The sequence below is a fragment of the Molothrus aeneus genome, chromosome 14 (genome assembly GCF_037042795.1).
Source record: "Molothrus aeneus isolate 106 chromosome 14, BPBGC_Maene_1.0, whole genome shotgun sequence".
NCBI classification, from domain to species: Eukaryota; Metazoa; Chordata; class Aves; order Passeriformes; family Icteridae; genus Molothrus; species Molothrus aeneus.
This window is the reverse complement of record NC_089659.1, coordinates 13,689,801-13,704,122: the sequence shown is the minus strand read 5'-3', so window position 1 is coordinate 13,704,122 and position 14,322 is coordinate 13,689,801. Positions and strand designations below refer to the sequence as shown.

General features: G+C 51.3%; 1 protein-coding gene across 2 annotated transcripts in view; it reads left to right on the top strand.

Moving 5' to 3' along the window:
• The window catches only part of OPHN1 (oligophrenin 1), a 52,365-nt gene that overhangs the window by 25,070 nt on the left and 12,973 nt on the right, over positions 1-14,322 (top strand). For both annotated transcript variants that reach the window (XM_066559816.1, XM_066559815.1), the window contains exons 5-14: positions 3,483-3,584; positions 4,487-4,597; positions 5,211-5,315; positions 6,241-6,370; positions 7,707-7,807; positions 9,354-9,445; positions 9,564-9,642; positions 10,279-10,312; positions 11,604-11,666; positions 12,694-12,768. In XM_066559816.1, coding sequence (XP_066415913.1) covers positions 3,483-3,584; positions 4,487-4,597; positions 5,211-5,315; positions 6,241-6,370; positions 7,707-7,807; positions 9,354-9,445; positions 9,564-9,642; positions 10,279-10,312; positions 11,604-11,666; positions 12,694-12,768 — 892 coding nt within the window. The remainder of the gene's footprint in view (positions 1-3,482; positions 3,585-4,486; positions 4,598-5,210; positions 5,316-6,240; positions 6,371-7,706; positions 7,808-9,353; positions 9,446-9,563; positions 9,643-10,278; positions 10,313-11,603; positions 11,667-12,693; positions 12,769-14,322) is intronic.

Sequence of the window (14,322 nt, the reverse complement as noted above, 5' to 3'; positions counted from 1 at the left end):
AACCTTAATGCAAACGTGGTGCTGCCCTTTGATGAATATTCATGAGGAACTAATTTGTGCTCATGTTTCCAGATTGTGCTTCAGTCTGGGTGATTTTTTTGTGTTGTTTTTTTTTCTGTCTTGGCTTGCTCTGGTCAGCAGCCAACTCAGAAGGATTTGTAGGTCATCCTTCTGCTGTTCAGTTATATGCTAATTACCAGGGTGGGTATGATTGGCCAGCTCCCTCTTAGTGGCCCAAAATGCCACGCTGCACTGTGGTCCTGTCACACGTGGGTCCATCCTGGACATCATTCCCAGTCCCTTCAATCCCCAGAAAGAGCTCAGTGCTCCATGTCCCCAGTGTGCCCCTGCCTGCCTTGGGTGCTGCCAGAGGGGGAGGCACTCCCCAGAGCAGTTCCTGTCTGGCTTCCCAGCTCCTGCTGCAGAAGGAGCTCCACTGCTCTCCCAGGCTCTTCCTTTCTCTTCACCAGTCTTTCCTTGAGCAGAGGTGCCCCCTCTTCCTCAGAACCCACCAGGGAGCTGCCCACAAGCTGGTGACCAAGCTGCTGCCTGGTGGTTTGTGGTCTCCCTGTGGCTGCAGGCTGTGGCCTCCTGTGGCCATCTGTGTGGGCACCACAGCCACACACAGCTCATGGCCTCCTCCATGGCCTCCTGGCCACGTGCACGGGCCCCACAGCCTCCCACAGCAATGTCACCTCCCCTTGGGGACAAGCCAGGGGCCACGTGCTCCCAGGCTGCTGCATCCACAGGCACATCCCCCTGCCCACGGGCTCTGCCATGCCCTGCTGTGGTAGCACCAGGCTCTGGTGGTTCCCTTGCCCTGTGCTTCCCACAGCTCCTGGCTGTGACCGTGTTCACAGGGGTCCGAGGATGAGGGAAGAGATGAGGATCTGACTCCATGTTTCAGAAGGGTGATTTATTATTTTATTATATATATTATAGTAAAACTATACTAAAAGAATAGAAGAAAGGATTCCATCAGTAGGCTAGCTAAGAGTAGAGAAAGAAGGAATGATAACAAAGGCTTGTGTCTCGGACAGAGAGTCTGAGCCAGCTGGACTGTGATTGGCCATTAATTAGAAACAACCACATGAGACCGATCACAGATGCACCTGTTGCATTCCACAGCAGCAGATAATTATTGTTTACATTTTGTTCCTGAGGCCTCTCAGCTTCTCAGGAGGAAAAATCTTAAGGAAAGGATTTTTCAGAAAATATCATGGCTACACCTGGTACAGGTGAGCAGCCTCCCTGATGGAGAGCAGGAGAGGCTGGTCCCAGCTCTGGCCTGCAGTGTGGCTGTCTCCCCTGGTGGCCTCTCCACAGGGTGGGGACAGCTGAGTCACCCTATGTGCGCTGCTTGCTGGTGGTGAGAGGTGGGAGAGAACTCCTGGAGTGGGCTCCAGCCCCATTGCTGCTGCTGAGGAACAGGGATGGCACCATCCCAGTGCTGCCACCACCACCACCTCTGCACACCACCTTGCTGGAGACAGTGGAGCCCTTGGTTGGGTTTGGAGCTAGCTTTCCATGGCAGCACCTGCTTTTCTATCTCAGGACCTGCTGCTGGCACAGCCATCTCCTCTGGGATGTGAGGAGGTGGCATCAGGAGCCTGCAGCCCCACAGCTCTGCTTCCCTGCACTTCTGTGGCCTTGGGGCTTGGAGGCTCTCACTGAGGAAATGGAAGCAAGAAAAGTTCCTGGCTGCATTAGACAGGGCCTTAATGGCACAGACAGCCCAGGAGTTTGACCTTACAGACACAGGAACTGCTGCTCCACAAACGCTTTTGCTGCTCTGGGTTTGGAGTTGCTGATCAGGGCCTTAGTCACGAGGGTGCTGGTTTGTTTTCATCATCCTTCCTGGCCTCAGCCCCACAGTTGCTGCACTGCTTAAATTAGGATTCACCCTTGGAGGGCTCTCTCTTCCTCTGGATTTGATGTAGATCTCTCTGTTCTGGTGTGTGAGGCTGCTAACACAGAGTCACAGTACCTGATACTGCAGGGGGTGATTGCAGAGGATGCACTTCCCTTCAGGTGTCCTGTAATCCCAGGCTCTGCACAGCAGGATATGCAATTGCTGAGGTGAAAAGGTTTGCTGGGCTAAGCCTGCCCTGCTCCAGACACACAGAAGCAGGGGTTGGTGCCACTTCCTCATGGTAATTGTGCTTTCACTACAGCCATGGCAGGACTCATGGGGAGAGAATCCTCTTCCCTGGAAGGCAGCTGCTAGGAAGGCTTGGTACTATTGTTGGGAGCCACCTGTGCTGAGCCCAGGGGTTTTGGGAGCCCCCAGGCATCCTGCTGCAGGGCATCCTGACAGACAGATGGAATAGGCTGGAACAGGGAAGCAAACTGGAACAGGGAAGCAAAACCTCAGGCAGGGGAAGCTGTGGTCACTACTGAATTCATGAGGAAAGTTCCTAATACCCAGCAGTCTGGCAGAGCCCATCTGCTCTGGCTGTGGCACTGGTGTATGCTTGCTTATCCATGCCATGCATTTGTGAGTGGGGGCAAGAGAACAGGATTTCAGGGCTTGCAGGGGATAGATGTTGAAAGATACCAATAATTCCCCAGGAAGCTGGAACTGCCTTCCACTTTCTTGAGCTTTCAAAAGCCAGACAGAAGATCTGGGCATCCCATACACACCTGCACTGTGTGTACACCAGCTCTCAACTGCTTGGACCTGGCACTGAGGCTGCTGCCAGGCTGGAATTTCCTGATTTCAGTAATTTAGTTGCCTCCCAGGAATCCCTGATATGTCAGATACCATCTAAAGTGGATCTTTGTCAACCTGGCCCCTACTCTGGTTGTTTTGTGATTTCCAATGTCAGAGTCAGTGCAGGCAGGAGCCAAGAGCCTGGTGCTCAGTCCTGCTGCTCCCTGCCTGCTCTCAGGGGCTCCTTCTTGAGTTCCTTCTCTGTTTGCTGCTCTTGTTCATTTGTGCTCTCTTTGCAGCACTGCTGAGGGCAGATGAGGATTTCCTGCCTGCCTGATGACCTGCCAGGCTTCTGCTTTCCTTCTGGTACTCTCAGAAACAAATGATAAACTCTTTAGAGCAGAAAGTTGCCAAAATCTAATGAACCTTTTCTCGACCTTGCTGTGCCTCTGACATTGCAGTGTTTGCCCAGTTGTTTCTGGGCTGTGTGAACAGCATGTCAGGAAGTGGTGAACAGGTTTTTGATGTATGAGCACATCTTCAGTTTACTGGATATTGAAGAGATTGAGAGTGGGGCTTTTGCCATGATGTTGGCATGAAAAAATACTTCTTGTATTGCTAGAGTGGGTCTTGAGGTGTAATTGCATCCAAGGTAGGCAAGGGGCTGTGAAATCAGAGCAAATGAGAAGTGGCCTTCTGTTCTCTGGCTGGGTTGACCAAAATTTGTCCATGGGAATACAAAATTGCACAAACAATCTCGGTGTTGATGCATGTTTTTATCTGGAAAATGCCAGTAACTGGTTCTGCTTCAACCTCTTTTCATCTACAGGAAAGAAAGAAAAAGTTCGAGAAGGATGGTGAGAAGTTTTACTCTATGCTGGATCGCCACTTGCATTTGTCTTCCAAAAAGAAGGAATCTCAGTTACAGGAGGTGTGTATGGAATTTTTCTCAGAATTAGGTCCAGAAGCAACAGCACCAACTGCTCTAGTTCTTAAAAAAAGGGAGAGGAATCATCCCTTCAAGTAACTAATTGAAACTGATAATCAATGAAATCTACCCAAGGCCTGACTTCTCTGTGAGACCAGGGAAATCAAGCTCAGTTCTCCTGTGTCTGTTGGATGCTGGTAGTGGCTTCAGACATTGTCATTGCTTGTTGTCACCTTGATGGTGAAGGGCAGTGACCAGTGGCACTGGCACAGCTGGGGGCTGGCCACCCTTTCACCTGGGGAAGTGCTCTGGCTGAAAAGTAACCAGTTATTATTCCTTTTGCTGGCCTGGTGTCCTGCCAGAAGCTGGTGCTTCTGGGTGGCTGTGGGGGCGGGCAGAGGAAGGGGGTTCCTTCCAGCTGGTGCTGCTGCAGGCATGTTGCAGCAAGGAAGGAAAGGCAGCTGGATCTGGTCAGATCTGTCAGACCAGTTGTCACATCAACCTACGAGCTTCTCTGCAAGGCAGACTGTGTGTGAGCTCATTGTGTGCTCCTGCCACTGCTGCAGCTCCAGAACTGCTGGTTCTGGGACACAGATGGAGTCAGGCAAGAGGGTGGAGATGGTGGCCTTGTCAGGGGAAGAGGTTTGTGCTAAAGTAATAAACGAGCTTTGGGAAAGCCTTTTCCTTGCAGAGTGAGAAGAGGTTTTGGATCCTTGAATGAAAGGGAGCCAGAAATGGGCAGACTTAAAAGAATATCCAGTGTTAGAGCTCACAACTGGGCTGGACACCAGGCAGGATTTCAGTGAGGACAGAACTATGTGTGGGCTGACAGACAAAAGTGAGTCCAATATTTTCAAACTACAGATGATGTATTTTCTTTTTCCACCTTTCCCTCTTTCTTCTAGGCTGACCTTCAGGTGGACAAAGAAAGACACAATTTCTTTGAGTCCTCCCTTGAGTATGTGTACCAGATCCAGGAAGTACAAGAAAGCAAGAAATTCAGTATTGTGGAGCCGGTAGGAGCTTCCTGTGCTCTCAGTCTCATTGGTTGATGCTCAGATGTGCTGGCAAGGGATGAGCTGCCAGGTTGGATTAGGTCCTGTGGGGCAGGAGCGCTGTGAAACCCCAGTCCTGTTTCTTCTGGCTGTCTGTGGATCCTGAGGGACAGGCTGGACACTGTACAGAGCTACAGGTCTTGTTATGACTTGGCCCCCCTGGGTTTGGTAAGAGCTGTCTGTCTGCAGAGTGACAGAGGTGTTACCTGCCCTGCTCACCTGTCCCAGCCTGGCCTGCAGAGTCCCAGACTGTGGCTGAGTGCAGGGACCCTGCCCTGGGTGGTGGCTCTGCCCCAGTGCCAGCTGCAGTGGGGTGTGGGATCCTGTGGATATCTCTGCAGATCTGCTCTGGGTCTCCCTGCAGGGTCTTTCATTCTGGGTGTTTTATTCAGACAGATATGGGTGGTAGCTTGGGCTTTAGGGACACTCTGGTGGATAAGCCATGCCAAGGCTGGCATTCCAAAGTTGTGAGGAAAAAATAATTGCATATGTAATTTCTGAAACCCCACACTCTGTCCATCTTTCCTTCCATTACAAACACAGAAGTTCAGCGTGTCCCTTCCCTCCATTGCAGGTGCTGGCATTTCTCCACAGCCTCTTCACTTACAACAACCTGACAGTGGAGCTGACACAGGATTTCCTCCCATACAAGCAGCAGCTCCAGCTCAGCCTGCAGAATGTGAGTCCCTGCCCAGCTGAAGGACTTTTCTGTGTGACTTCTGTTCTCATTTGTATTTACACACCTCTGATGGCAAGGTCTTTCCACCCAAGCAGTCTGGCCATGTTTGCATTGTTGCAGATACAGTTGTTTCCTTCTCAGTTCACATGGGTTTTCCCCTCTCTTCATGGGACGGTTCACAGGTCTATGAAATTGTTTTCTCTGGAAAGGGCTACTGCAGTTGCATCATTTAACCTGGTGCATAAACAAGCCTGAGATTTTCTTTCAATCAGGAGATTGAAATTGTACTCTAAGAAGGCCTCTAACCTTGATCTTAATGGTACTGGCTTCCTGCAGGCTTGCTGCATGCTTTGGTAAGCTCCTCTGCTGGCCAAGTGTGCTCATGGGGTAGAATATCTGAGTCCTGTTTCCTTTATCTTCAGTCTTTCCTGACTGACTTTCATTTCTGTGGAACAGCAGCCATAAATCTGAGCCAGGATGGTTTTGCTGCTGGCTCATTAATTGGTCCAAGTAGTATTCCATCAAAATGCCTGGATTTTGTACCCCCTGTTGATGTGACTCTTTCATGCTAAGCACTGTAGCATGATCAACACCTTTGGGAGGGGAATACACCTGAGCAATGGGAGCTCCTCTGCTCCAGCCAGCCTTGAAATGTGCTCAAGTTCCTTAATTAAGGGAACAAGTGGCCTCCCAGCTGTGTCACTCAGCACCATCTCTGCACATGATGTGTCTCTTCAGTCATCCCTTAGAGCTCAGTGGTTCTTATAGCCAGTTTCCAGTGGATTTGTGGAGTGGTTTCCATGTTTTGTACCTTGGGAATGGATTCATTTCTGCTACAGCACCTCAGATTTATCCAGGAATAAATAACCTGCAGCTCACTTTTTGCTCATATTCGAATATGCTTCTGTTTGTTTTCTGTTCCCAGACAAGGAATCACTTTTCCAGCACACGGGAGGAGCTGGAAGATCTGAAGAAGAGGATGAAGGAAGCACCCCTGACCTGCAAGCTGCCTGGGCAGCCCACCATTGAGGGCTACCTGTACACCCAGGAGAAATGTAATTAATGGCTCTGGGATGCAGCTGGATGTAATAGGGAATGGGGCTGCACTGGGTGTCACCCCAGCCAGGCACAGCAAGCCCAGGGTGTCACCTTCTGCCACTGCCTGAGCTGTCACTGCCTGCAATGCCCGGGGAAGCACTGGCAGCCTCAGCTGGCAGCACTGGAAGCAGTGGCACAGAGCTCTGTCCAAGTGACATATCTGTGACAGCACAGGGATAGTTGCCCTGCACTCTGATGAGATGGGATTTATGACTCCAGAGCCTGGAGCTCTGGCAGGCTCTGTCTTGGCTGTGTTTTACCAGGATGAATCTGGTGTCCTGCCCAACCTCCCTCTGGCAGCCTCTGTGAGCAGCTGAACGCAGCCAAGGTGGAACCAGTGCTGAGTTAAGCTGCTGAGAGCAAAACTTGTAATTCTGAGCAGAATAAAATCAGACCAAATACAGCTTTTTCCAAAACCTGGCTGCAGCTCTCCATGGCCATGCAGCAGGAATGCTCAGAGGACATAAGTCTGTGCAAAACTGTGACCTCTGGGGCTACAGACAACTTTGTAAGCATTCATTCTTAATCCTACGTAGAAATCTATTTATACATAGATTTTTATGTCTGTTTATCTTGCTTTTAAAAGAAAGCACACTCAGTAATTTTAGATCCTAAATGTGGCATGTTCCTGCAGGCCAGTGGCTATTTTCTGCTTCTGTTTATGCTTCCCTATGAATCAAGTATGAAAAGTTGTTCTTCCTGACAACTGCAACTTAACAAATTATAGAAAAAACACCAGTTGAATTATTTCCTATAAAGGGGTTGAGGTAAGAAAACAGAGGAAAGTGACTATGAATCTGGAAATAGGAACTTCAGAGTATTTCAAAGCTGCTGTTGTCTTCATTATTGAGTTTTCACCCACAGGAAAAAGTAGTGGGGTTTGTGAAACAGACATTCAGGACATGTAGGATCCTGCCAGTGTAGGTCTTGGCTGGGCTGGGCCAAACCAGCCTGGCTTGTGGTCAGAGTCCCACAAATGCCCTTTCACCAGCTGTGAGTTGGGAGAGTGCTGGAGGCAGCTGCTGCCCTGTGCTCCTCTCCTCCTCCCCTCCTCCTGTTTCTCCTCTCCTCCTGCTTCTCTCTTCATCTCCTCCCCTTTCTCTCTTCCTCCTCCTCTCCTCCTCTTCTCCTCCTGACTCTTGCCCATGGAGACACCTGCAAGGTTGATGTCCCCAGGGCTGTCAGTGTTCATCCCCAGAGAAGGGAGGACACGTGGGCAGCACTGACCATGCCTTGCTGGCTGCACCCAGCTACAGCCCTGTCCCTGATTCCAGCCTCTCCTGTGTTCTGCAGGGGCCCTGGGCATCTCCTGGGTGAAGTATTACTGCCAGTATGAAAAAGAGGCCAAAACCTTACGGATGACACCCATAGACCAGAAGCCTGGAGCTAAGCAGGTGAGTTTTGGATGTCTGCAAACATTGGCCCAACCACTGGGCCCACCTTCCACCCATGTGTGGCCTCCCTTCCTGTGACAGCTGACCCTGCAGGTGCCACAGAGCAGAGGAGTGGGCTCTGTCCCCTCCCTGCCCACACAGGGCAGTTTGGTGTCACCTGGAAGAGGCACCCCCATGAGGAGAGGTCTCACTCCACTGTGTCCCTGGGAGCCCAGGCCCTGCAGGGTTTGGCAGCAGACGTGGGTCGTGTGACATGAGAGATACCAGACAGTGCTGGCCCATGAGTTCAGTCTGGGGTGAAACTTGTGCTTCTCTGGGCCAGCTGATGTTGATCCTTCCCTGTGCACAGGGGCTGGAAGCCACAAGAACTGTGGCAGCCACTGAAGGGCCTGAATGACTCAAGTTACTACAGGAGTTCCTGCTTCCAAATGCAGCATTTCCTCACAGCACTGCGTGCTCACAGTGGTTTGTGGTTTGATTTCTGCTCTCAGCACTGGTTCTTCGGGACTGGGACAGTGTGGGAAGAGAAGAGGGGTAACAGTGCAGCTCCAAACTGCACTAAGGCAGCAATTTGAGTAACTGCTTCTTTCAGAAAGTGCTTTGGCTTACCAAAGGCTGGGAGTTCCCTCAGTCCCTCCTCGTGACAGGGGAGGGGTGGGAGGATGGAGCTCAGCCAGTGCCTCCAGCTGAATCCCCCGCCCTCCTCTGCCATGAAGTGGTCCCCGGGGCCTTCCCAGCCAGGCGTGTGTGCTCCAGTGTGTGAGCTCATGCTCTGCTTTTGGCAGGGCTCTGCACACTGCAGCAGGAAAATAAAATAGATGTTTTGCAACCCCTTGGCAGAGAGCTGGGCAAAGAAATAGCCAAACTATTGTATGGAGAGATTTGTTGTCATTTATGCTATAAGCATGTCTATTAAGGCCCATTACTGCAGGAAGGAGCTGGGAAAACTTAGTGTCTTTCCCAAACACTGGTAGCCTGCACCATCAGGTCACAGCTGGCCACAAACCCACAACTGAATTATGAATTAACTCTGCTGTGGAGTGCAGGGACACAAACACCCAGGGCCAGAGCTGAGCCTCTCCAGAGCATGTCTGCTCTCTCTGGGGTGGGGAAATGTCCCTCCCTTGGCCCCACAGTGTTTGTGTAAAGCCATTTGGTTTATTGGTGGTGTGGGTAACTGGTACTGATGACCAGCCCTGGTAAAAATTAGACCCCAGCTGTGTCAGAGCATGGGTGAGCGTGGTCCTGGCCTCAGAGACAGGGAGTGCCTCTCTGGGTTGGTTGGAGAGGTGTTCCAGCCCTGCAGGGGCAGAGTGCTGCTGTGTGGGGTAGTGCTGTTGAGTCCAGAACATTCTCTGGCTGAGAGCAAGCCTGGAACTCAGAGCCTCATCTGCCTGTGATGATGGTGGGAGGAACACCTGTGCCCTGGTACCAGTGCCATTGGAATGTCAGCATAGGAGCCATGGGCAGTGCTGTGCTGGGCCTGGGGAGCCCAAAATCTCCCATGTTTCTGTCCTCTCACCTTGCCTTTCATGTTCTGTCCTAGGGTACCTTGGACTTGACCCTGAAATCCTGTGTAAGGAGAAAGACTGACTCCATAGACAAAAGGTTTTGTTTTGACATTGAAACTAATGAAAGGTGAGAGGCTTTGTGTCTGGTGGCCCCAAACCCCAGGCCTGCAGCAAATCCCTCTTTGCTGTCTATTAAAACCAACTTTTTTCCTTTCCCTGCCTGTCCCTGGGGGAATTCGGCGCAGATCCGGGACCATCACGCTGCAGGCGCTGTCAGAAGCCAACCGAAGGCTGTGGATGGAGGCCATGGACGGGAAGGAGCCGGTGAGTGTCCCTGGAGCCGTTCCCAGCTGGAATGCGCTGCCCAGCAGTGTCCTCTGCCGGCGGCTGCTGCTCGGGATCACTGCTGCACCCTCACCACGGGCTCCCTGCCCTTCCCTCAGCTCCCGCTGGGGATTTTGGGCTTCCCCCCGGAATCTCGGGGTGTTCCCTGCTGTGCCAGACCCCAGCCTTTCCAGGGCTGGTTCACTCCTGCTCCTCACTGCCTGCTGGAGATGATTGGTCTGCCCCTGCTCTTAGCAGCTCTTAGCTCTTTTCAGAGGTGTCACTGGCCACCCTGCACCCACGTTCTCCCACCTTTCTGTGCCTTCTGGTGTCCCCTTCCTTCAGTCTGAGCAGAGCTCAGAGCCCCGTGGTTTGCCTACAGAACAGAGAATTTCCCCAGCAATAGGTGCCCCACTGAAACACAGGGGGGCAGCAGAAACCCTTGATTGTGCAGATAATGGGTTCTTGCCTAATTATAAAATGAGATTTCTATGGGACGTTGTTTTTTTGGCTGTGACTGCCTCTGGGTAATTTGGGGGTGATTTATGGGATGCTGCATTTTCTTTTAGAAATAAATACCAAATCATGCTGATGATGTTTTTGCTTCTCCCTCCCCCATTCCCGCCCTTTTTTCAGATTTATCACAGTCCCATCACGAAGCAGGAAGAAAGTGAGTCACTTCTGTTGCTGTTCTTTGGGCTCTCACAGCCTCGAGGCCAGGCAGAATTTTCCTTGCAGATACACTCATCCTCAAATCCTGCTGAGTAGCACTGTCCCTGCTCCGTGACAGCAGTGTCACTGCTGTTCTCACACCACAGTGCCTGGCACCAAGCCCAGATGAGAACGAGTTGCACAGAACTGCAGTGAGCAGTTTTTATTTAGCCAGGAGTAGTGGGATGTGAGGTTCAGTTTGCACCTCCAAACCTCAGTGAGAGATTCTGAGGATGTAACAAAGGTTGTAATGGGGCAATAGAGGTGGCATTGAGTTCCCTGGATCTCCCACCCACCACCATGTGCTGTGTCCCCCCTGTCAGCAGTGGGGTGTACCCTGCAGAGCCCTGGAGCACTGAGATACCCTGCAGAGCCCTGGAACCCCTCTGGGGCTCTGTCAGCTGGGTGAAACCTGCATTCTGTCCCAGAGCTCACTTCATCAGCACTGTAACTAGCTGGCTCTAATGAGCACGGGGGGAGCACTCCCAGAAGCATGAGCACAAGCCTGCTCTGTGGCCATGTTCACATCACACGCTGGGAGGAATGTGAATTAGGGTTCCACTGAATAAACATTCTCTATTTGTCATAGATTAAAGCTGGTAAGAAAAATTCCAGTGGTATCATAGCCCTCAGTATCAAGCACCAGGTGGTTCTGTGCTTATTCAAGGGGCAGGGCTAAGAGATGTCTGAGTTTGATGTTGCTGTTGCTCAGAGCAGACAGAATCAGTATAAACAACCTGCTGAAAATGCAGGGATCCTATAGGATTACCCAGCTCAGTGGAGGAAGCCCTGTGCTCATTTTTCTCAGCGCATCAAGCTGGATTGGTTTTGCTTTTTAATCCTACTGATGTAGATAAGCAGAAATTACACAGTCCCATGATGAGGAATAACTTTAACTACAGATTTTGCTCTGGAGAGTATTATTTAAGTCTTTATCAGACACAATCCGAATAATTTACACTATTATTATTATTAAATACCTTATTATTAAAGACAGAGAAGGGGTAGGGAGCAGTGCTGCAACTCAAAATAAATTTGAGGAAAAATGGGAGAACATGTGGAACTAAAAACTCCTTGTCAAGGTGTCCAAAACACCGGTGTTTCCTGAGGGGGTGTGGGTGCAGGTGTGAGCACTCTGTGCTGGGGCACTGAGGCTCTGGGTGCCAAGAAAAGCTAGGGCTGGGGCTGGGGGGTCCCAGGGGTCTCCAGGAGGGCTCAGGCAGCTAACACAGCTTCCTTGTCCAAAACAGTGGAGCTGAACGAGGTGGGCTTCAAGTTTGTCCGGAAGTGCATCAATGCAGTGGAGACCAAAGGTGAGGAGCTCGCCCAGCCTGGCTGTGCCTCCCATGGCCTCGAGTCACACCATGGTTCTTGCAGCACAGGGTTTGCCCCTGGCACAGGACTGCAGCTTTCAGCTGAGGAATGGGTGCTCTTCAGTTAAATGCATGTTCTTTGGGAGCAGAAATCCCACCTGCTTCAGAATGTTGTACCAAGGCTGTTTGGGTTGAACTTCCACCTTTTTGCTGTTTTCACTTGTGGTTTTCTCAGTTTTGGCCCTGAGCACACCCAGTGTTGGGCAGGAGAACAGCTCTGGCAGCAGGGGTGGCTACAGGCTGCTTCAGCCCCAGTCTGTGAAGCAGCAGAAGCAGGTGAAAGGGTGGCAGCTCATCCTCTGGGCTGTCACATATCCAGCCTGCACCAGTGAACATTACCAGTGTGGGACGGGGCTGTGGATTCATCTCCAGGTGTGGGGTTGGGGCTGCTGGGGCTGTGGCAGCCAAGGCCCACTGGAGTGGGGAACAGCAGGGACACAAAGACCCTGCTGGCAGAGCTAGGAAAGAGAGTGATTCCCTGCACTGGCCAGTGTTTTCAGATTCTACTTCAATACCTTTGTCTTCGTGGGGGTTTGAGCAAATCCATGATAAAGCAGCACCCACGGAAATGGGGTGTGTGGGCTGGTGTGTCCCACACCCCGGCTGTGCTCACCTGGCTGTGACATGGTGACCACGGTGGTGCTGGTGGCCTTGGCTGCTGGGGTGAGCAGAGACCCTGCCTGCAGAGCCTGGGGAATGGGACAAGGTTTGGGATATGGGACAGAACCCAGTGTGTGGGACAGAACCGGGGATATGGGACAGAGCCCGGGATGTGGGACAAGACCCAGGATATGGGACAGAACCCAGATAGTGGGACAAGACCCAGGATATGGGACAGAAGCCGGGATACGGGACAGAACCCGGGGTGTGGGACAGAGCCCAGCAGCAGGAGAACATTTCCACTAGATGGGGCTTGTGGATCACCAGCAGGAAACCTCGGCTAACGCTCTTGGCTTTGTCCTCTCAGGAATCACTACGGAGGGCGTGTACCGGACTGTTGGCAGCAATATCCAGGTGCAGAAGTTACTGAATGCCTTTTTTGGTAAGAATTGATTATTCTGTGCAATGACACTATCCTGTTCTTGAATTGTTTGTGATGGACAGAGAGGATCGGGTTCCACAGTGAGAAATGTCCAGCATGGGTTTTGGTCCCTGTGACCTCTCTGAGGCTCATCTTCCCCTTCTCTCCTGGGATAACACAATGAGCTGGACTGGGAGGATGGCCTTTGCAGGGAGCCCTCCAGCCTGGTGTAAGGTTTTTCTCTGGAAGTGTGGGGACACCTCAATGTGTGCAGTGTGTACCATAAGGAGCCAATGTATGTTAAGAAGTCAATGGTCCATTCCTGCTGTGAGCCTTCCTGTGGCTGGATCTATCTGTCATACAAGCTTGGCAACTGGGGAAGTGTTTACAATCTGAGCAGGTTTAGGGGCTCAGCAGCACTGCTTTGTGCAAGGACAGCCCTGGGCTGGGCCCTGGCTGAGGCCATTGTACCCTCACCTCATGGTCACCTGTGAGCCTCTTAGGGACCCTCTGGGGTTGATCCCCACCTACCAAGGCCAAACCTTTCTCCCCAGCCCTGCCTGGAGCTGGAGCACAGGGCAGGGATTGCATTCACCTCCCTCAGGCGTGCCTCGGGCTCAAGCCAGCTCAGACATCTGATACTAATGCAGCATTCAAGGGCTTTGGCTGTTTCCTATTGCTTCTACTCTGGATGTTGTTTACTAAAACCTTGGTTCATAGTGGTGTCTGGCTATGCCCAGTTCTCACAGAGCCATGACTTCGGGCATCTGCCCAGCTCTGCTGGCCCATGATTCATTGCTAAGCCTCAGGTTCTATTGCTGCTTCATTCTCACCCTCCCTGTGAGCAGCTCTGTGGTTTTCTCCTCTGACTCCCACCAGTGAGTGCCTTTTTGTTTTGTTTATCTGCATGGGTCTGAGTAACCACTTGCCACCCCACTGCATATGAAAGCATAATGGAAAGTCCAACACTACAGAAATAACTGCTGCAGCAGGATTTCATCTTTAACCACTCAAAGGAGATTTTTTTTTTTTTAGTCTCTAGTCCTATTTATTTTCAAAAACAAGCGTGCTGTTTATTTCTGTACTCCAGCTTCCCCCATCCTACAACTACAACCTTCACTTTGTGGTGCCACAGACATGATGTGGTTTGTAGGGGGGGGAGGCAGGAGCAAATTGTATTTCCATGCTGCTGGGCCTCCCCTGAGCTCCCTCCTCTCTGTGCAGCAAGAGGGAATGCTTCCAGAACAATCTTCAGGGGAGTAGCTGCAAGTGAGAGATTTGAGCTGGCATTCAGATTACTTTGGATGTCAGAAAGCTTGTCTTGGACCTGTTGAAATTGGTTGTTTCTGCCAACCTTGGGAAAAAATAAACTATAGAGAATATGCTCTCAGTGGCTTCTCAGCACTGCTTAATTTTTACCTTGTGTTTCCCCCTTTGTCCTCATTAGCACCACTCCCCAGCCTCTCCAAAACCCTGACACTGGTGCTGTTTTTCTGCTTTTCCCAGCCATGAGAATTAGGAGCTTTCTTTGTGTGCTGCTGTGGCTTCATGTGTCTCAAGGGGAATCCCCCACCC